We start from the raw sequence: 23,556 nt of genomic DNA on the forward strand, positions 1-23,556 counted from the left end.
TGCTCAGGGTCTTTTAGCTGGAGAGCGGAGACCCGGAGGGAGGGGGTGGCTGCTCCTCCTCTGTAGAAGCTGCCATGTGGTCTCAGGTGGTTGACCCGAGGACCTAAGAATCAGAGAGAGAAGCTGAACCCAGAAGTCCTGCAGAACTGAATGGAAGGGAAACAGTGGACAGGATCTGATTCTGCCTACAGCGAGCATTGATCTGTGTCATGGGTCCTGTCTTCTTAGGGCCACGCCTTCTGCTAGAAGAGTCAGTGGACTGGTGTCAGTTAAGGGGATGCTAGAGAGTGTCCTGAAGATAAAGTTGTTGCATCAAGTCTGCTGCTAGACAGAGCAAGGGGACTTAATTCTTCCATACAAGTGGCAGTATGGTCAAAGCAGTGTGACTGCTTCCACAAATAACCTGGTAAGGCCAAGTGAGAGTTGTCCTTATCTATTGTAAAAAATCCAAGTTGGAGTACCCACTATTTCCTTCTCCCATCCAAGTTCCACAATAAATACCAAATCCCCTGGACTGTTTATTGAGTGACGAGCCATTGGGAGTAAGGATGGATGTGTGAACTGCTCCCTAGTGACTGTCTGCAGGTAATCAGAGGAGAACCAACAAGTCATCACACAGCAAGCCCTACGGGGACAGTGCTGCACCTGTAATGTATTTGTTTCTATTTACAGGATATACTGTATTTTTTATTTATTGTTCCTGTACACATAATATTCTCTTTGTATTTTTCTTCTGGATCCAGTACTGTATTTCTTATTAAAAGGGAAGTATGGGGTTTCGTTTTTTCCCCCAATTATACTTACCTAGGTGGATGCTGCATTTGTCCCCTGGCACCTAAGGAAAGAGAACCGAACAGAGAGCTGGTGACTGTCAGTCAGCCGTTCTCCACTCTGCCCCAGCTCTCTCATTGGAGTGCTGGGCTGTGGAGGGGTGGAGAGTGGCTGGCTGGGGCTCTCAGCAGCTCTCCGCTCTGCCCCTTCCTCGCTCATTGGAGCGCTGGGCTGTGGAGGGGTGGAGAGTGTCTGGCTGGGGCTCTCAGCAGCTCTCCACTCTGCCCCTTCCTCGCTCATTGGAGCGCTGGGCTGTGGAGGGTGGGGGGGGGGGAGTGGCTGGCTCAGGCTCTCAGCAGCTCTCCACTCTGCCCCTTCCTCGCTCATTGGAGCACTGGGCTGTGGAGGGGAGGGAGTGGCCGGCTCAGTCTCTCAGCAGCTCTCCACTCTGCCCCTTCCTCGCTCATTGGAGCACTGGGCTGTGGAGGGGAGGAAGTGGCTGGCTCAGGCTCTCAGCAGCTCTCCACTCGGCCCCTTCCTCGCTCATTGGAGCACTGGGCTGTGGAGGGGAGGGAGTGGTCGGCTCAGGCTCTCAGCAGCTGTCCGCTTTGCCCCCTCCTCGCTCATTGGTGTGCTAGGCTGTGGAGGGGAGGGAGTGGCCAGCTCAGGCTATCAGCAGCTCTCCACTCTGCCCCTGCCTCGCTCATTGGAGTGCTGGGCTGTGGAGAATGGGGAGCGGCTGGCTCAGACTCTCAGTGGCTCGCTGAGAGGCTGAGCTGGGTGTCGGTCCAGACACCTGGGGGATCATGACTCTGTGGTCATGATAACACAGTGCCTGGACCGACTTCTGTGACATCAGCAGAGAGCGGACTTCAGCCCGCTCTGCTGAAAATGGGTCACAGGAGTGCGGAGCGAACTACTCTCCTGTGATCCATAGTAGATGTACAGTCAAACCAGCTTTCCCCGTACTTCTCCTTTAATGTTCACCACCTATAAACACACAAACCCCGCCCACATCCCCCCCCCCCCCCTGATAATATATGAAATGAGGGTAATAAAGGAAATATTCAGGTCTCCCGTCTTCTCTTCTTCCAGGACATGTCAGTGAAATATGATGACTTACAAGGACTCCATGAGAACGGGGCCCCCAGCGATGGAGCCGAGGCACACAGCTGGATCCCACAAGGTAAAGACCTTAGAAGAGAAAGCCAATCAGAGAACAAGAATTATAGGACAACAGAGGGGGTACTTTGCAGTGTAGATGGGTGTAGGTGGGGGAGGGGTGATCTCAGTATTGGTTGGGTTGTTCTTTGTCAGAAATCTTCAGTCAGTAGGTGATTATTATATAGGTAATGGAATCATGTGATTTCGGTCCTCGGTAAGTCATGTGATCTCGGTGCTTGGTAAGTCATGTGATCTCAGTCCTCGGTAAGTCATGTGTTCTTGGTCATCGGTGAATTTAATTGTTCTCTTTGTCCCCCTTCAGGACTCCTCATGAAGAAATGGATCCCTCATCCTCTCTCCAGACTGAACTGCTCCCCACTGACTCTCTTACTTGGATTCCTCTTCACCATCCTCTTCCTCACCATCATCATCACACGTGAGTCCTCCCTAAAGACTCTCAGCTCTAAGGTGGAACAAAGTGCACGGCATACTAGCACTTACCTTGAAACGAAGACCTCCAAGGGGTGCACTGTCACCGATGCAGAGGCTTTCATCTTCACCCGGTCTTCCTTCGAATCCCTCACTTTAATGGTCAAGTCACGATGATGTCACTCCCATCCCATTTGTTTTTTTATTGGTTGAGCCAGATGGACTTGTGACTTTTTTCAACCTGACTAACTATGTAACTATGTAACTATGTAACTATGTGTGCGGGAGACATTGCCACGGCACAGAGCTCCGAAGGAACGGCACGGTCATGCAGTTCCATCAGAGCGCATGTGCTGGTGATGTCACCGGCTGCTGTTTGGTATCAGTGACCAGCATGCTGACCCAACGCTGGCCTTCATTGAAGTGAATGCCATCTCGCTGCCAGGTGAACTATTGGCCAAGGTGTCTTTCAGAAGGCTTTCTGGGTCACTTCTTTGTTTTGTTTCCAATAGTTTTTATTGGCAGATTTCAGGTTAGGTATATCAAGCAGGTACAACCGATTAATAGAGAGTCATTTTCCAACTAAATCAATCAATTATGACATTCAAAACAGGAGGAGACCTAAAAATGGGTCTTTACATCTCTCCCCCCCCCCCACCTTAAGCAGAAGAGTTCCTAGACTCCAAATAACTAGTCTGGGGGTGCATTCAAAGAAGAAAAAAAAGAAAAAATAAGGGTAAGTAGCAGAGGCGTACCTAAAACCCTCAGGGCCCCGGTGCAAGAAACCATAAAGGGCCCCCCCAGACTCCTGGCTGGGACCCTTCCAGCCTGGGGCTCTTCCCACTGATCCTGGGAATTTACTCTCATTGCGGGGCCCTTTATTACGGTCCCGCAGTGGGACCCTTTCACAAGTTCTGCAGTGGACCCCCTTCCTGCCATCTTGGGGCCTCCCCACGGTGGTGGAATGCCAGGGCCCGGTCGCAAGTGTTACCTTTGTGATCCTGGAAGTTCACCCACTGGTGTCAGTAGTTTTTATTTTTTGGTATTTTAATTGTATTATTTTTTATTATTTTATTTTATCTTTTTACAATGTCACTGACTATGACTCTGTCCATTCAGAAAAGGAAGGAGCTAGTAAATTACATATTTACCGACCCCTTCCTGGTTCTCTATTGTGACACATCCCCTGCAGCAGCCGGCAGGAGAGGGGAGGGAGCACAGTGGGGAGGGGGGGGCAGCAAATTGGGGGGGGGGGACCAGAGGAGCACACAGAGGCCCAGGGACAGCAGAACACAAGTGAACTGGATAGGAGGAGTGGCGGACGCAGCATACAGAGGAACCAATCTCCTCCATTTTCCTCCTGCAGCTATAGGAGGACAGTGATTTCTCTACATGCTGCCCACGTCCCCCCCCGTCCTATCCAGGTGTACAGGGGAGCCTCGCAGGCCCCTTGGAGCATTGGACCCGGTTGCAATTGCAACCCCTGTAGTTACGCCCCTGGTAAGTAGGATGTTTAGTGTGATGACAACGCTCCAAACTTGGACCCCAGAAGCTCCTCTACAAATTCCCTGCAATGTACGTCTTCCAAGGCTCCCGAATCTTTGTGAACTGTGAATTGTATCATTGAGGATGGCTGAGAGTTTCTTATTGATCATTATCCAGGAAAGCTTGGCCTTAATCAGGTCAAATGATATTGTGAGGGATTTCCACAATTTCGCTCTCACAAGTAGATGAAAGAGATTGTTCTTATCACGCATCGCAAAGCTTCTAAAACTGGGCGGCCCAATTTAATATTCGTGCCCTTAACTGAGTAGAGAATATTGTAGACCAGAATCTACTGACCTTTGGACATTCCCACCAAATATAGAGGAATGAACTATCTTGGGAACAGCCTCTAAAGCAGCGTGGGGAGGCTCCTGGGACGTAAGAAGTCAATCTCGTTGGGACCCCATACCATCCAAGTAGCACTTTGTAATTTGCTTCTATAAGCGAGGTATTAATATATGTTCTAGATGCATGTCCCACTAGTTTGTGTCAATCCTCAAGATCCAACTCCACTTGCAGATCCTGTTCCCATTTTAGCATATATTGTTGTTTAAAACAGTGTCACCCTTTCTCCAGTCGGGGGCGCCCTTGAAAAGTATTTTCAGTCCTGAGGCACCCCTGTCCAAGGCTTGGTTCATGTTACTGTGTGTCGCAGAGTGTGCCCAAAATCACACTTGTTCCTGACACACAGACAAACGCTCTACTCTTTAGGGGTGCCATTAATTCCTGTGGTACCCCACAGATTGGCAAACGTTAAAGGGTCGGAGACTTTCCCTGCCTTTTTGCGGTTAGGGAAGCCCATTGAAATGAATATGCTGCCCTACACGCAGCCACACAGCCACACAGATGTGAACCAAAGACTTGTTCACATGTCAGGTTGGATGGGCGGTAAAACCACACAGTTGAGCTGTTATTACCACCCCCAACTTCTCCCCCTTTAGCTGCAGAGGCAGCAGTTGGGGTGTACACATGCTGTGGCTTCAGCTGGAGGTATACCCAGGGTGAATAAGGGCTGCACTGCAGCCACCCCACAACTGTGTGCATTGCATGTTTGCGATGGGTGTGGTAATGCTGCATTTATGGGCTTAAAACAGGCGGTGAGGAGGCAACATATTACCTCTTTATCACCTGTTAAAGGCTTCTGAAAAGAGATCTGAGAATGGATTGCTTTTGAGAGGAGCACCGGTCTTTGCTTCTATCACAAACAAGCCCTACAAAAGCAGTTCTGAAGGTACAGGAATAGGGGAGGGGTCAGGATTAAAAGTAACACACACATATACACATACAAACACACATATACACACACACATATACACACACACATATACACACACACATATGCACACATATACACACACACACACACACACACACACATATACACACACACACACACACACACACACACACACACATACACACACACACACACATATACACACACACATATACACACACACATATGCACACATATACACACACACACACACACACACACACATATACACACACACACACACACACACACACACACATACACACACACACACACATATACACACACACACACACATATGAACACATGCACACACACACACACACACACGCGTATGCACACATATACACACACATATACACACATATGCACACAGACACACGCACACATACAGACACGTGTACATACACACATACCACGTATGCAAACACAAACAGACACACACACATGTACACACACATGTAAACACATACAGATACATGTACACACACACATGTACACACATACAAAAACATGTACACACATGTACACACACACGTATACAAACACACACACGTACACACACATGTACACACGTACACACACACACACATGTATACAAGCACACACACATGTACACACATACAGACACATGTACACACATACACACACGCGTACACACACACACAAGTATACACGCACATCTATATATGTACATACACACACATGTATAAAGCCCTTTAAAACTTTCTAGCACAGTACCTTTCTCATTCAGCCGAGTACTGCACTGTAGGGGGAAGCATAGAGCAGACTTCCCCTCCCTGATGTACAACAATGCAGGTTGTGGGGGGGGGATCGGGCTCATCTGACAGCCCTTCTCTCCCATGACCCCGCGGCACACCTGAGGACCTCTGGCGGCACACCGGTGTGCTGCGGCACACTGCTTGAGAAAGGCTGGTGTGAAAGATGATGACATTACCATAGGTCACTTCTCTATTTCATAGGGATCCGCCCATCCAGCTTAATGACTTCCATTGAGTGAATGAGTGGATAAGTTGGTGTTTCCTATATCTTATAAGGAGGTGTACGGCACTATGGGTGCTCTGCGCCAGTTTATAATTTAGATGGAAGCCCATTGGCCCACCCAACCTCCTACAGAAGATCAGTGAAGGGTAGGACATGGGAGGGCACAGCACAGGATATGAGGGGGATATAAAAGGGGTTTGGGAAATTATAGGTGGAGTAAATTTGTGTCCCTTCTTTCTGCAGAGGCCAGGGTGACAGCGGATGTGGCGCAGGTGAAGGACTCCATGAACCGAATTTTATCAGATGAAGTAACAGGTAACGGCAAACTCCTCTGAGGGGCGCTGTATCTACATTACACAAACCCAACCATCCCTAATCCACCTCCATCATTCCAATTCTAAAACCCCAAAAAAGGGGCGGGAATTAGCTGGGAATGGGTGTGGTTTGGTGAAATGTTTGACTGGCTGGTATTGGGATTTCTTTAGGAGCAGGGCCTACAGAGATCCTTAGGGCATGGGCACACCCTAAACACCCTATGGGGTGCAGTATTCCCCCTGCTTCCTGGGCCCCGCTGCCATCTACTGTCCCCTTTATTTTCTGAATGAACACAGTGAGTGATCCGTACCGATCGCTCCTGTCTTCATTCTTAACTGAAGCATAGTAAACGGTGTAATTTATACACACAGATGTCTGTTTGAGCTTTGGGGTGCACACCCTAATGCAATAGGCTCAGCCCCAGGACACGGTCATCTGGAGCCCAGGGTGAACATGCCAAATTGTGCCGCCCCCCCTTCCCCCCTGAAATCACTCCCCCAAAACAAAACATTGAGGACCAATCTGCATACTTACCCTCTAAGCAGATATTGCCCCTCCTCCCTGTACAAATCCACTCCCTGCTGAACCCCCCCCCCCCAGCTCACATCCTTTCTCTCCCAGTATGACCCCAGTATAAATCCCCCCCCCCAAAAAAAGTCCCTCCCCCTCAAATTTCCCCTTTGATCAGAAATCCCCTCCCCCAATTCCAGATTCCTCCCTCACAGCACAAATCCCCCCCCCCCCAAATAAATTTAGTCTCGCCCTCTAGCATATTAAACTTTCTAGTACTTACCCTCCTTCTAGCATAAATCATCTTCCCCCACCCCTCCTCCCAACAAAAATCCCGAATTACCACTCCTAGCACACCACCCAAAATTTCCCCTCTTAGAAGAATTCTTACTCCCGCCACCCCCAAATCCCCCCTTCCCATCACAAATCCCCTCCCCCCAATCTCCTTGTGGTGTCTCCCACCTCACGTGATGCTACAGTGCCCAGGGCAGCCATCCCTCCTGCCCACCCCCCTGTCCTGGCCCTGAATAGGCTGTGCACACCTATGCAGAGATCCTTTCCTCAGCCTTACATACAGAGGAGAAGGTGGAGAATAATGTATGAAGACATTTCCTAAAGGTGCTTCATATTTCCACATTCCATAGAAACGCACATTCACTAATTTACCCCAAAAAATAAACGATGTAAAAAATATCAATGTGCCAACAGAGACGGCGCAATCTCAATGTAAACTCAAGAAAAGTCACAATTTTGATTTTGTGGTGAATTTCAATTTTTGTCCACTAGATGGCATAAATCCTTTTCAATTTTATCTAATCTTGTTTTTTTTTAGGGTGGTGGTGGTGAGGGTAGTGATGGTAGTGGGGGTGGTGGGAGAGGGTGTTAGGGTAGTGATGGTGGTGGTGGTGGTGGGAGGGGGGTGGTGGGGGGTTGTTATGATAGGGAGATGGGATTCTTTTACCACCATTATTAGGCTTGTGGCTATTTTATTTTCTAGTTTTTTTTATAGATTTTACAAATCGGGTTCTTTATTTCGGGGGATTTATTTGGGAGTTTTTATGGTGGTCACTGTAAGAGGATGGACATCTGCAAAGTACTCTCTTTATTGGGTACACCTGTCCAGTTGCTTGGTAACACAAATTGCTAATCAGCCAATCGGATGGCAGCAACTCTAGGCATCTAGACGTGGTGAAGACCACTTGCTGAGATTTCAACCGAGCATCAGAATGGGGATGGAAGTGACTTTGAACGTGGCATGGTTGTTGGTGGCAGACGGGCCGGTTTGAGTATTTCTGGGATCTCTTGGGATTACAGAGAATGGTGGGAAAAGAGAAAATATCCAGTGAGCGGCAGTTGTGTGGAGGAAAATGCCTTCTTGCGGTCAGAGGAGAATGGGCAGACTGGTTCCAGATGATAGAAAGGCAACAGTAACTCAAATAACCACTCGTTACACCCAAGCTATGCAGAATACCATCTCTGAACACACAACACATCCAACCTTGAGGCAGATGGACTACAGCAGCAGAAGACCACACCGGGCCTAAGAACAGGAAACTGAGGCTGCATTTCAGGCTGGTGGCGGGGGGGTGTAACGGTGTGGGGGAGAAGGGGGGGTGGTTAGGACTGGTGGTAGGGGTTTATTTGTGTGGGGGTGTATTTGTGTGGGGGAGGAGGGGGGTAATGGTTCAGGCTGGTGGTGGTGGTGGTGTGGGGGAGGAGGGGGGAAGGTTTCAGGCTGGTGGTGGTGTAATGGTGTGGGGGAGGAGGGGGGTAAGGTGTTCAGGCTGGTGGTGGTGGTGTAATGGTGTGGGGGGGAGGAGGGGGGGTAATTGTTAAGGCTGGTGGTGGTGGTGTAATGATGTGGCGGAGGAGGGGGGTAAGGGGTTCAGGCTGGTGGTGGTGGTTTAATGATGTGGGGGAGGTTTAATGATGTGGGGGAGGAGGAGAGGGGGGTAATGGTTCAGGCTGGTGGTGTAATGATGTGTGTGGGGGGGGGGGGGTAAGGGTTCAGGCTGGTGGTATAATGGTGTGGGGAGGAGGGGGGATGGTTTAGGCTGGTGGTGGTGGTGTAATGGTGTGGGGGAGGAGGGGGGTAATGGTTCAGGCTGGTGGTGTAATGATGTGGGGGGGGGTGTAAGGGTTCAGGCTGGTGGTGTAATGATGTGGGGGGGGGGGTGTAAGGGTTCAGGCTGGTGGTGTAATGGTGTGGGGGAGGAGGGGGGGGGTAATGGTTCAGGCTGGTGATGTAATGGTGTGAGGGGGGGGTAATGGTTCAGGCTGGTGGTGGTGGTGTAATGGTGTGGGGAAGGAGGGTGGTATCGGTTCAGACTGAGGCTGGTGGTGTAATGGTGTGGGGGGGGGAGGGGGGGTGATGGTTCAGGCTGGTGGTGGTGGTGTAATGGTGTGGGGGGGAGGGGGGGTGATGGTTCAGGCTGGTGGTGTAATGGTGTGGGAGGGGGGGTGATGGTTCAGGCTGGTGGTAGTGTAATGGTGTGGGGAAGGAGAGGGGTAACGGTTCAGACTGGTGGTGTAATGGTGTGGGGGAGGAGGGGGGGGTAACGGTTCAGGCTGGTGGTGGTGGTGTAATGGTGTGGGGGAGGAGGGGGGAAAGATTCAGACTGGTGGTGGCGGTGTAATGGTGTGGGGGAGGAGGGGGGGGTAACAGTTCAGGCTGGTGGTGGTGGAGTAATGGTGTGGGGGAGGAGGGGGTGGTAAAGGTTCAGGTTGGTGGTGGTAGTGTAATGGTGTGGGGGAGGAGGGGGGTAATGGTTCAGGCTGGTGGTGGTGGTTTAATGGTGTCAGGGACCTTGGCACACTTTGGGCCCCTTTAGTGGTATAAACCCCACCCCCTACCTGAGTATCATTGCTGACCATGTCCATCCCTTTATGACTGCAGTGTCCCCATCTTCTGATGGCTCTTCCCATCTTCTGATGGCTCCTCCCATCTTCTGATGGCTCCTCCCAGCAGGATAATGCACCATGTCACAAAGCTCCAATCATCTCACCACTGGTTTCTTCACCATGACAATGAGGTCCCTGTCCTCCAATGGCCTCCACACTCACCACATCTCATCCAATAGAGCGCCTTTGGGAAGTGGTGGAATGGGAGATTCCCATCATGGATGTGCAGCCGACAAATCTGCAGCAACTGTGTGATGCTATCATCTCACTATGGAGGAAAATCTCTGAGGAAAGTTTCCTGCACTGTGTCGTATCTATGCCACCAAGAATGAAGACAAAAGGGGGTCCATAGAAACATAGAATGTGTCGGCAGATAAGAACCATTTGGTCCAACCCGCTACTAGCAAGGAGGACCTAATAAAGTGGGCGGGGAGTGGGGGTGTTTTTCATGTTCTAGGTAGTGAGATTGGCTTAATTACATTTTGGTTCCTGTTTTTTTTTACATCTTTTTCTGGGGAGGGGGGGGGGGGTTATGCAATTTACATATATTGTGTCCCTTACACCAGCGAGGATTATTAGACATTTTGTTCCTTGGCCTCTAGTGGTTTGTTCTTCTACATTATGGCTGAGGGACTGCTAACGGAGCTATGGAAAGATGGCCACGGTTGCTGGGCAGCAATGTAATCAATGGTCCGGTATTTAAAGGTGATAACAGATGTCAGCTCCAGTTTATCCTATGAGGAAGTCACAGATCACCTGACGAAACGCATTAGGGGCGGAGCCACATGACGTCATCATGCTGTGTAGTGGCAATGTTAATGTATCCTCTCCAGATGTCAATGCTTAAGGGGGCGGTGTGAATTGCTAAGATAAAGATAAGGAAAGGTTGGTAAAGGCGCTACCTATTACAAAGTATATATTGGGAAAGTCTTATAGATAAATATTCATAAAATTCCAACCATATAAATAAATAAATAAATAAGAAGTAATCCGATACTAAAGTGCAAATTGGGAGTTATAATTGGGCTGAATGTCCAAGCCCCCAAAAGTGCTGAGTGCCCAGAGAAATCTATATGGTGAACAGACAATAAATAAAAGAAAAGAGCACAAATTGTATTACAATGTATTTATACCGTGCCGGCAGTGAATGGATCAGTCAGGAATAAATGGATCCGTGTGCGGGTAATCAATCGATAATTACTCCTTGAGTAAAAACACAAATGGAAGATAAAATTAATTAGGAAAAATAAAAAAGGTTTTCCTTTAAAGTGCTGGGTGCAGTTCCGGTGACAACATGAAAATAGTTAAAGTAAAATAAAACTGGTGAATTAGGTGCCTATACCTGTGATGCCCACTAGGTGTCGCACTCACCCTATTTAACCCTTCAGTATAGGGTGTCAGCTCTTGTTAAAGGTGATCTCCAAACCAAGCAAAGTAATCCAGGTCTTCTTCCGGAAGCACGCTCCCTCCCCCGCTTGTTCCCTGCCTTCCCCGCGCGCGTGACCGGCGGCTCCGATGTCCTCCGGCCACTCGCGATCTCCCGCTGGAGAGGGAGAAAGGCAGGCGGTGATGTAAACAAAGCCGCCTGTCATTCTCCCTGGTGTAACTGCAGAGATCATACAATCCTGCTATGTAGGATCGTATGTCTCTGTAGTTACATCACAAGCCACGCCCCTTGATCTCTAATAAAGCTAACCCCTTCCCTGCCAGTGTCATTAGTACATTGACAGTGCATATGTATAGCACTGATTACTGCAGTAATGTCACTGGTAACCCCAAAAGTGTCAAAAATGTCAGTCAAGGGTCCGATCTGTCCACCGCAATGTCGCAGTACCGCTAAACACATTGCAGATCGCCGCCATTACTCGTTAAAGAAAAAAAAACAATAAAAATGACAAAAATCTTTCCCGTAGTTAGTAAACACAATAACTTTTGCGCAGGGGCGGTACAAGGGGTGGGTGGGAGGGGCGGCTGCCCTGGGCGTCTGTAGCATGGGAGGTGGAGGGGGCGCTGCCAGGAGTGTTTCTGTGACTATTAGTTGACAGGAGAGAGCGGGATGTGCTCTCTCTCTCTTCTCGCCAGGCTTCAGGGGAGGACTGGGGAAGGGGGCAGGGGGGACAAATGCCCCCTGGGCCGCTCTGATGTCCTGTAAAAAGGCTGCACCGCTTCTGCCACAGACATGCCTAAGGAATTCCTGGTGAAGAGAAATAAAAAGTCTCTGCCACTGACCTATTGAGTGCAGGATGAAGACAAGGCCTCCCTCCCCCTGCATGGATGGTGTAATCTGTGTCTGAGCAGAGGCCGGTTCCATGTCCCACTGGAGACTCTCCTGCCCTGGCCAGCCCCAACCGAGCTGCCCCAGCTCCCCACCAACCGCCCCCTGCTGACCAGGTTGGGAACCCGGAGTCAGCTGGTGAGTAGAGAGTACCTGGAGCCGGGGTTCAGTTTGGAATGGGGGTCAGGAGGAGGATAGAAAGAGGGAGAGTGGAAAAGGGGGGCCGAGTCGCTGCACCATGGGCCTCTGGTTTCTACTTGCCCCCTGGACTGAAAGTTGCCAGTCTGCCCCTGCCAGGCTTCACACTCCTGTCACTGTAGCGGCATCAGATCAGGACTTCTCCTTCGGCTTCTCCTTACCTTAAAATGTCAGAGCGGAGGAGGAGCGGAGGAAGAGCAGAGGAGGAGCGGAGGAGGAGCGGAGGAGGAAAGGAGGAGGAGCGGAGGAGGAGCAGAGGAGGAGCGGAGGAGGAGCGGAGGAGGAAAGGAGGAGGAGCGGAGGAGGAGCAGAGGAGGAGCGGAGGAGGAGCGGAGGAGGAAAGGAGGAGGAGCGGAGGAGGAGCAGAGGAGGAGCGGAGGAGGAGCAGAGGAGGAGCGGAGGAGGAGCGGAGGAGGAAAGGAGGAGGAGCGGAGGAGGAGTAGAGGAGGAGCGCAGGAGGAGCGGAGGAGGCGCGGAGGAGGCGCGGAGGAGGAGCGGAGGAGGAGCGGAGGAGGAGCGGAGGAGGAGTAGAGGAGGAGCGCAGGAGGAGCGGAGGAGGCGCGGAGGAGGAGCGGAGGAGGAGCGGAGGAGGAGCGGAGGAGGAGTAGAGGAGGAGCGCAGGAGGAGCGGAGGAGGCGCGGAGGAGGCGCGGAGGAGGAGCGGAGGAGGCGCGGAGGAGGAGTGGAGGAGGAGCGGAGGAGGAGCGGAGGAGGCGCAGAGGAGGAGCGGAGGAGGAATAGAGGAGGAGCAGAGGAGGCGCGGAGGAGGAGCCTAAGAGAAGCTGATTTCTAAAGCTTTGCACGGACAGCTGGCGGGAGAGATGCGGCTTCAGAAGGGGGAGAAGATTGAGGCTCAGGAATGACACTGGATGTCTGATCCGGACTATACAGAGATTGTTACCCCCCCCCTTTCCACATTGTTTGCTGGGAGGAGAGGGGGGGTAACAATCTCTGTATAGTCCGGATCTGACATCCAGTGCCACTTCTTCCCCTTCTGCAGCCGCATCTCTCCTGCCAGCTGTCCGTGCAAAGGTTAGGAACCGGCTTCTCTTAGGCTCCTCCTCCGCTCTGACATATGAGGAGGAGGAGGAGCCTCAGAAGAGGAGGATCACAGATTGATGTGCTGCGCTGTATCTGAGGTCTGCCTGCTGGAGGAAAGGGAGAACTGCACTGGGGGCACAAATCTTATCCTGTCCCCTCTCAAATTCCCATCTCAGCACAATCCCCCCTCCTAGCACAATCCCCCCCATCTCAGCACAATCCCCCCCATCTCAGCACAATCCCCACCGTAGCACAATCCCCCCCATCTCAGCACAATCCCCCCCCTCCTAGCACAATCCCCCCCATCTCAGCACAATCCCCCCCATCTCAGCACAATCCCCACCGTAGCACAATCCCCCCCATCTCAGCACAATGCCCCCCCCCCTAGCACAATCCCCCCCATCTCAGCACAATTCCCCCCCTCCTAGCACAATCCCCCCCTAGCACAATCCTCCCATCTCATTACAATCCCCCCTAGCACAATCCCCCCATCTCAGCACAATCCCCCCCTCCTAGCACAATCCCCCCCATCTCAGCACAATGCCCCCCCTAGCACAATCCCCCCCATCTCAGCACAATTCCCCCCTCCTAGCACAATCCCCCCCTAGCACAAAATCCCCCCATCTCATTACAACCCCCCCTAGCACAATCCCCCCCCCTCCTAGCACAATCCCCCCATCTCAGCACAATCCCCCCTCCAGGCATAATCCCCCCCATCTCAGCACAATCCCCCCATCTCAGCACAATCCCCCCCTCCTAGCACAATCCCCCCCATCTCAGCACAATGCCCCCCCTAGCACAATCCCCCCCATCTCAGCACAATTCCCCCCCTAGCACAATCCCCCCATCTTATTACAATCCCCCCTAGCACAATCCCCCCCATCTCAGCACAATCCCCCCCCTCCTAGCACAATCCCCCCCATCTCAGCACAATCCCCCAATCTCAGCACAATCCCCCCCCTCCCATATCGATCCCACCTAGAAGTAATCATCTGCTCCCTACCCCTCTTACTACAAATTCTCTTATTCTCCCCCCCCAAGGACAATCCCCCAAAAAGTATTTATACTCGATATGGGGGGGGGGTGTGCTGGGATGGTGAATTCGAGAGGTGACAGGATAAGATTTCTTCTAGCAGGGGAATTGGGGGGAGGGTGCTAGGAGGGGTGATTTGTGCTGGGGGGGGTCAGGATTTGTGCCAGGAGGGGGGATTTGGGGATTGTCCTTGAAGAGATTATTGGGATGGGGTGGGGGGGATTTGTGCCAGACCAGGAAGTCTTGGGGCTGTTAAAAAGGGGTATTTGGGGGGGGGGGGGGGTTGTGCCAGTAGGAATGATGGGGGGTATTTGTGCTAGGGGGAAATTTTTGATGGGGGGAGGATTTGACCGGTAAGATTTGTTCTAGGAGGGGAAATGGGGGGGGGGGGGTACTAGGAGGGTGATTTGGGGGGTTGTGCTGGGGGGATGGGGGGGGATTTGTGCCAGGAGGGGGGATCTGTGCTGGGGGGAGGATTTGTGCCAGGGGGGGGATATGTGCTGGGGAGATGGGGGAAGAGGGTTTGTGCTAGGAGAGGGGTTTTGTGCTGCTGGGATGGGGGGGGGGATTTTGTGCCAGGAGGGGGGATTTTTGCTGTGGGGATGGAGGGAAGAGGATTTGTGCCAGGAGGGATATTTGTGCTGTGGGAAGGAAGGGGGGGGGTGATTTGTGCCAGGAGGGGGGATTTTTGCTGGGAGGATGGAGGGAAGAGGATTTGTGCCAGGAGGGGGGATTTGTGATGGGGGGGAATTTGTGCTAGGAGGGTGGATTTTTGCTGGGGGGATGGGGGGGGATTTGGGCTAGGAGGGTATTTGGAGGGGTTGTGCTAGAAGAGGTGATGGGGGATTTGTGCCAGGATGGGGAGTTTTTGGGCTGTTAGAAATGGGGGTGAGGGGGATTTATGTTAGTAGGGATGATTGGGGGTATTTGTGCTAGAGGGGAAATTTGGGGGTAGGATTTGTGCTAGGAGGAGGAATTTGGGGGGTTTGTGCTGGGGGATGGGGGAAGAGGATTTGTGCTAGGAGGGGGGATTTGTGCAAGAAGGGAAAACATTTTTTTTTTGGGGGGGGGGGGGGAATCTGGGGGAGAGGATTTGTGCTAGTAGGAAAATTGATGGGTATTCATGCTAGGAGGGGACGTTTGGGGGAGGAGAAGATTTGTGCTGGGAGGGGGAATTTGGACCCTGGGCACTGGATGGCCTTGTCCCAGCTCTGCTTTTGCGCAAATCAAAATACGCTTATTGCGATTTTTTTTACCAAACATATGTAGCAGAAAACAAATTGGCCTAAAATGTTAAAAAATTTTGATTTTTACATTTTTTTGGGGGGGGGGGGGGGGAATTTCATATAAAAAAATGTGAAAAATATTGTTATTTTTTCAGAATTGTCGCTCTTTTTTTGTTTATAGCGCAAAAAGTAAAAATCGCAGAGGTGATCAAATACCACCAAAAGAAAGCTCTGTTTGTGGGGAAAAAAGGACATGAATTTAATTTGTGTACAGCGTCGCACGACTGCGCAATTGTCCGTTAAAATAACGCAGCGCCGAATCGCAAAATATGGCCTGGTCAGGAAGGGGGTTAAATCTTCCGGTCTTAAAGCGGTTAAAAATACGCTCATTGAGAATATTTTTGTCACAGACATGTAGCTAAATACATTTTGGCCTAAATCTATGACAGAAATTGAATATATTGGATATTTTTTAACTGTCAAAGTAGAAAAATATTGTTATTGTTTTTTTTTATTAATATCACAAAAAATGAAAATCGCAGAGGGGATCAAATTGGGAAAGAAAAGGCTGCAACCAGAATATGTGACATGATAATGTTTAAAAGTGATGGTGCGCTTTTCAGTGCTGGTGAAATATACCCAAAATATATGACACACAATAGAGAAATGAATAAAGTGACAGTGGAAAGAAAGCACAATGTTATACAAATCATCCCATAAAGAAGCCAATCACACAAATGATACATAAGAAATAAAGTCCATTTACAGTGAAGTGATGAAGAAAAATATGAGTGAAGAGTCCAATAATAAATCTTTCAAGTGATTGTGATGTCCCTCCACCTGGTGAAATGCCTCCACCTGGTGGAAAAGAAGGGAAGTGCCTGATTAGAACAATTCCTGTGAAAGTGATGCCGATATCCTGATATCCACCTTCCACACATGTACGTAAAATCGATGCAAGCCTCTTACCAGATAATAGAGGAAAAACATCTCCCATCTCAGTCCAAGCCCTATTGGAGGAAACGCGTCAGGAGGGAGGCGTGCCGTCACTGCGTCATTCGGAGTCCGTGCTGCAGCCGGACCCGAAGCGAAATAGAGATCCTCTGCCTGCAATTTCAATAATTCCTACTCGCAAATGCTCAACTAACTGTAAGTGCAATCTTGTTTATTAACCCTCCTCTTATGTTAGAATTCCGTTACTATCCATGATGTTAGGGTCAGTTTTGACCTCGTGTTTTAAATCAGCCATAAAATACCCTCTGAATAATTATTTATCATCATATTTGTTTCTTACCTCTTGGTTACCTTGTTAGGCTTCTTTATCCTTGAAAAGATTGGTTTTAATATTTTTGGTGTGACCCCCTTAGACCTTTCTTCTTATAGCATACCTCTCATTGTCAAATTGAAAAAATGGTAAAATAAAGTCAGCAACTCTGAAATGTATTTGTCCTATGTTTCTTCACTTTATTTAGAGAAGCAGACAAGCAGGAAAAGAGATAGGCCCCTCCCTAACTACAACTCACAGGGCTGAGAGGGGATTGGCTGTCACTGTTACTAAGCAGAGAGAGTGTTTATGATTTCAGTGTTGGAACTTATTAGTGTCCTAAAATCCTATATTATAACTGGGTCAGAATTGACCCTAACACCATGAACGTCTTCATTTTCACCACAGTATTTTATCATTTAGTGAAAAGGATTCTTTTTCTATTACATTGTTTAACCTTCTCACATCCGCGCTACAGCTTATATACGGCTGCAGCGCGGACTCAAATTTTCGGGAGGCCTCCAGTGACACGCCCCCCCGCGCGCTCCCGCGAGCGCGCAGCGGGGAGAATCTGTGTCGGCCGTGTCCCTTGGACACAGCTGATCACAGATCGTGGTGAATGGCCAATCACAGCGGCCATTCACCACGTGATCAGGCCGTCCAATGAGCGATGATCTCATATGTAAACATATGAGATCATCTCTCATCGCCGGCGCTACTTCCTCACACGGAGCCTGCAGTGTGAGGAAGGAGGGAGAGCTGCACAGCGCCGGGGACACACAGCAATGTAATCAGGGCACCGATCACCAGTGCCCTGATTACTAAAAGGTAAAAATACACACACAGTGCCCCCCCATCAGTGCCCACAGTGCCCGCCATCAGTGCCCCCATCAATGCCCACAATCAGTGCCCATAGTGCTGCCAGTCAGTGCCCATCAGTGCCGCTCATCAGTGCCACCCGTCAGTGTCCAGTGCCATCCGCCAGTGCCCATCAGTGACGCCTATCAGTGCCCCCCGTCAGTGCCGCCTCTCAGTGCCCAGCAGTGCCACCTCTCAGTGCCACCTCTCAGTGCCCAGCAGTGCCACCTCTGTGCCCAGCAGTGCCACCTATCAGTGCCCGTCAGTGCCGCCTCTCAGTGCCCAGCAGTGCCACCTCTCAGTGCCCAGCAGTGCCACCTCTGTGCCCAGCAGTGCCACCTATCAGTGCTCATCAGTGCCGCCTATCAGTGCCGCCTATCAGTGCTCATCAGTGCGTCATATTAGTACCTCCTCATCAGTGCCCATAAGTGCCACCTCATCAGTGCCCATCAGTGCTGCCTCATCAGCGCACAGTGAAGGAGAAAAATTAATTTTCAAAATTTACTTACAGAAAATAAGAAAAAACTTTTTTTTTTTTCAAAATTTTCTGTCTTTATTCTTTTTTTTTTTGTAAAAAATAAAAAACCCAGAGATGATTAAATACCACCAAAGGAAAGCTCTATTTTGTGTGAAAAAAAAGATAAAAATTCATATGGGTACAGTGTAGCATGACCGCGTAATTGTCATTCAAAGTGTGAGAGTGCTGAAAGCTGAAAATTGGCCTGGATGGGAAGGGGGTTTAAGTGGTTAAATAGAGGTTCCTGACAAAGTAAAAAAATCTTGATGCAATAAACAAATTTATGTGATACTTATAGACATTCAAAACCTGAAAACGGGTCGGTTCTGACCCTAACACAAGAGGAGGGTTAAATAAACGATACCAAAGTTAATTCACTATTAGCGCCGGTTCACATTGCAGCGACGCTACTTTGCACCGCGACCTCCTCCTTCATAACATTGAAGTCTATGGGCAGTCGCCTCCGAGGTCGCCCCAAAGAAGCTCCGGACCCTTTTTCTAGGTCGGAGTGACTTTTGTCGCTCCTATTAGAACGGGTCCACAGCTTCTCTATGGGAGGCGACCTGTGAGGCGCCCTAGTGTGAACCGACACTAAAGCCCTGTACACACGTACCGATCGTCTCCCGACGATCGTCCATCTTTTGTCCCTGGAATGTCGGTGTCTGTTGAAAAGTGCAAAGACTGCACAAGACTTTTGTCCGCCGACTTCAGCCGACTGCAGAAGTGATGTCATGTGATGGTTAACTTTCCCTGTGTTTTTTCTTTTCTGAGCATGCCCAGTCTTGCAAATCTGCGGTCTGTCGGCCGATTTCTGTACTGACTGGTGAACAATCGGCCGTTCTGGTGTCGGCCTACAAAAATTTTAATGCTTGCATGACAGATTCTTGTCAGCAGATTGTGCGCAGACATCTGTCGGAGGCACCATACTAACAAGCGTACAATCGGCAGATCCTTCGTCCGCTGACGTTTGTATGACGACGATCGGTACGTGTGTACGGGCCTTCAGTCCTATTTATGCTTTACATGCACACTGGAACATCGTGGGAAGCATCTATGCTTATCATAAGCGAACGAGAGGCTACCTTTATTTGAGTACAGGCGGTCCCCGGGTTACAAACAAGATAGGGACTGTAGGTTTGTTCTTAAGTCGAATTTGTTTGTAAGTCGGAACATGTATGTTTTTTATGTTTAGCTCCAGCCAATAAAATCATTTTCAAGTATTATGGATAGCATGGGGAAGGGGTAACACCCCTGTGCCATTTGTTTTGCTGTCTGTACCCCTCTGGTCAGAAGATTTCACCTCACTTTCTGTCCCTATGACAATTGGATTGTGAAAATGTTGGGTTGTTGTGGGATAAGGATTGGTGATAAAGCTTCAGTGGAGACGTCTTTTTCCCATGAGAACTCTTCCAGGAGTGAATTTCCCTTCTTAGGGGGAGATTTCTCCTCACTTCCTGTTGTCTCCCTCCGTTTGTAACCCGGGGACCGCCTGTAATGGGAAAAAGTGTGAGCCATCCATCCGCATCCTAAAGGGATAAATAGAGTTTCCAGAACGTCATCTACCATTTTAGAGGCTGTTTTTCCTCTATTATCTGGTAAGAGGCTCGCATCGATTTGACGTACATGTGTGGAAGGTGGATATCAGGATATCGGCATCACTTTCACAGGAATTGTTCTAATCAGACACTTCCCTTCTTTTCCACCAGGTGGAGGCATTTCACCAGGTGGAGGGACATCACAATCACTTGAAAGATTTATTATTGGACTCTTCACTCATATTTTTCTTCATCACTTCACTGTAAATGGACTTTATTTCTTATGTATCATTTGTGTGATTGGCTTCTTTATGGGATGATTTGTATAACATTGTGCTTTCTTTCCACTGTCACTTTATTCATTTCTCTATTGTGTGTCATATATTTTGGGTATATTTCACCAGCACTGAAAAGCGCACCATCACTTTTAAACAGAGGAGATCAAATATCACCGAAAGAAAGCTCTGTTTGTGGGGGAAAAGGACGTCAATTTCGTTTTGGGTGCGGCGTCGCATGACCGCGCAATTGTCAGTTAAAGTCACACAGCGCCGAATCGCAAAAAGTGGCCTGGACGTAAAGCAGGAAAATCCTCCGGGGGTAAAGGGGTTAAAAAGAAGTAACCCCCCCCCCAAACAAAAAAGAAAAAAAAAACCCTGTAAGACAAAGGTATAATGAGATAGTATGTATTGAATACTAGCTCATTATAAAATACTTACCTTAGAACGAAGCCCCCGCAGTGACGCCCGCTCAGTGACCCCAGCAAAGTATGATCCAATGTACTCCAGCGAGGGAAAAATTCCTTCCTGATCCCTCAAGAGCCAATCAGAGATTCCCTGGATCACTGCAGGACATTTCTATGAATGGATTTTCCTGTAGAGTTTATATTGGGATTGCGCTGTGTTGATACATTGATATTGTTACATTGTTTATGTTTTTGTCAGAATGAGTGAATGTGCGTTTCTATGGGATGTGAGAATATGAAGAACCTTTATTTCTTTATATATGATATTATCTGTTATTTCATATACACCATATTACCAAAAGTATTGGGACCCCTCTCTATATACACTATATTACCAAAAGTATTGGTACCCCTCTCTATATACACCATATTACCAAAAGTATTGGGACGCCTCTCTATATACACTATATTACCAAAAGTATTGGGACGCCTCTCTATATACACTATATTACCAAAAGTATTGGGACGCCTCTCTATATACACTATATTACCAAAAGTATTGGGACGCTTCTCTATATACACTATATTACCAAAAGTATTGGGACCCCTCTCTATATACACTATATTACCAAAAGTATTGGGACCCCTCTCTATATACACTATATTACCAAAAGTATTGGGACGCCTCTCTATATACACTATATTACCAAAAGTATTGGGACGCCTCTCTATATACACTATATTACCAAAAGTATTGGGACCCCTCTCTATATTCACCATATTACCAAAAGTATTGGGACCCCTCTCTATATTCACCATATTACCAAAAGTATTGGGACGCTCTCTATATACACTATATTACCAAAAATATTGGGACGCCTCTCTCTATATACTCTATATTACCAAAAGTATTGGGACCCCTCTCTATATACACTATATTACCAAAAGTATTGGGACCCCTCTCTGTATACACTATATTACCAAAAGTATTGGGACGCCTCTCTATATTCACCATATTACCAAAAGTATTGGGACCCCTCTCTATATTCACCATATTACCAAAAGTATTGGGACGCTCTCTATATACACTATATTACCAAAAATATTGGGACGCCTCTCTCTATATACTCTATATTACCAAAAGTATTGGGACCCCTCTCTATATACACTATATTACCAAAAGTATTGGGACCCCTCTCTGTATACACTATATTACCAAAAGTATTGGGACCCCTCTCTATATACACTATATTACCAAAAGTATTGAGACCCCTCTCTATATACACTATATTACCAAAAGTATTGGGACCCCTCTCTATATACACTATATTACCAAAAGTATTGGGACGCCTCTCTATATACACTATATTACCAAAAGTATTGGGACGCCTCTCTATATACACTATATTACCAAAAGTATTGGGACCCCTCTCTATATACACTATATTACCAAAAGTATTGGGACACCTTTCTATATACACTATATTACCAAAAGTATTGGGACACCTCTCTATATACACTATATTACCAAAAGTATTGGGACCCCTCTCTATATACACTATATTACCAAAAGTATTGGGACACCTCTCTATATACACCATATTACCAAAAGTATTGGGACCCCTCTCTATATACACTATATTACCAAAAGTATTGGGACACCTCTCTATATACAGTATATTACCAAAAGTATTGGGACGCCTCTCTATATACACCATATTACCAAAAGTATTGGGACCCCTCTCTATATACACTATATTACCAAAAGTATTGGGACCCCTCTCTATATACACTATATTACCAAAAGTATTGGGACCCCTCTCTATATACACTATATTACCAAAAGTATTGGGACCCCTCTCTATATATACTATATTACCAAAAGTATTGGGACGTCTCTCTATATACACTATATTACCAAAAGTATTGGGACCCCTCTCTATATACACTATATTACCAAAAGTATTGGGACCCCTCTCTATATACACTATATTACCAAAAGTATTGGGACCCCTCTCTATATACACTATATTACCAAAAGTATTGGGACGCCTCTCTATATACACTATATTACCAAAAGTATTGGGACCCCTCTCTATATACACTATATTACCAAAAGTATTGGGACACCTTTCTATATACACTATATTACCAAAAGTATTGGGACACCTCTCTATATACACTATATTACCAAAAGTATTGGGACCCCTCTCTATATACACTATATTACCAAAAGTATTGGGACGCCTCTCTATATACACCATATTACCAAAAGTATTGGGACCCCTCTCTATATACACTATATTACCAAAAGTATTGGGACACCTCTCTATATACACTATATTACCAAAAGTATTGGGACCCCTCTCTATATACACCATATTACCAAAAGTATTGGGACCCCTCTCTATATACACCATATTACCAAAAGTATTGGGACCCCTCTCTATATACACCATATTACCAAAAGTATTGGGACCCCTCTCTATATACACTATATTACCAAAAGTATTGGGACCCCTCTCTATATACACTATATTACCAAAAGTATTGGGACGTCTCTCTATATACACTATATTACCAAAAGTATTGGGACCCCTCTCTATATACACTATATTACCAAAAGTATTGGGACCCCTCTCTATATACACTATATTACCAAAAGTATTGGGACGTCTCTCTATATACACTATATTACCAAAAGTATTGGGACCCCTCTCTATATACACTATATTACCAAAAGTATTGGGACCCCTCTCTATATACACTATACTACCAAAAGTATTGGGACGCCTCTCTATATACACTATATTACCAAAAGTATTGGGACGCCTCTCTATATACACTATATTACCAAAAGTATTGGGACCCCTCTCTATATACACTATATTACCAAAAGTATTGGGACGCCTCTCTATATACACTATATTACCAAAAGTATTGGGACCCCTCTCTATATACACCATATTACCAAAAGTATTGGGACCCCTCTCTATATACACTATATTACCA

General features: G+C 47.9%; 1 protein-coding gene across 1 annotated transcript in view; it reads left to right on the forward strand.

Annotated features, from left to right (window-relative positions):
• Positions 1 to 23,556, forward strand: part of LOC309553113 (asialoglycoprotein receptor 2-like) — a gene marked incomplete at its 3' end in the record, with an annotated part of 128,175 nt that overhangs the window by 8,197 nt on the left and 96,422 nt on the right. Inside the window, exons 2-4 of the mRNA XM_082254008.1 lie at positions 1,867 to 1,957; positions 2,258 to 2,371; positions 6,434 to 6,505. Of these exons, the coding sequence (XP_082110134.1) occupies positions 1,870 to 1,957; positions 2,258 to 2,371; positions 6,434 to 6,505 (274 nt within the window). The 5' untranslated portion in view covers positions 1,867 to 1,869. The remainder of the gene's footprint in view (positions 1 to 1,866; positions 1,958 to 2,257; positions 2,372 to 6,433; positions 6,506 to 23,556) is intronic.

This window comes from Pelophylax lessonae, assembly GCF_965119305.1.
Source record: "Pelophylax lessonae genome assembly, chromosome: 4".
Taxonomy (NCBI): Eukaryota; Metazoa; Chordata; class Amphibia; order Anura; family Ranidae; genus Pelophylax; species Pelophylax lessonae.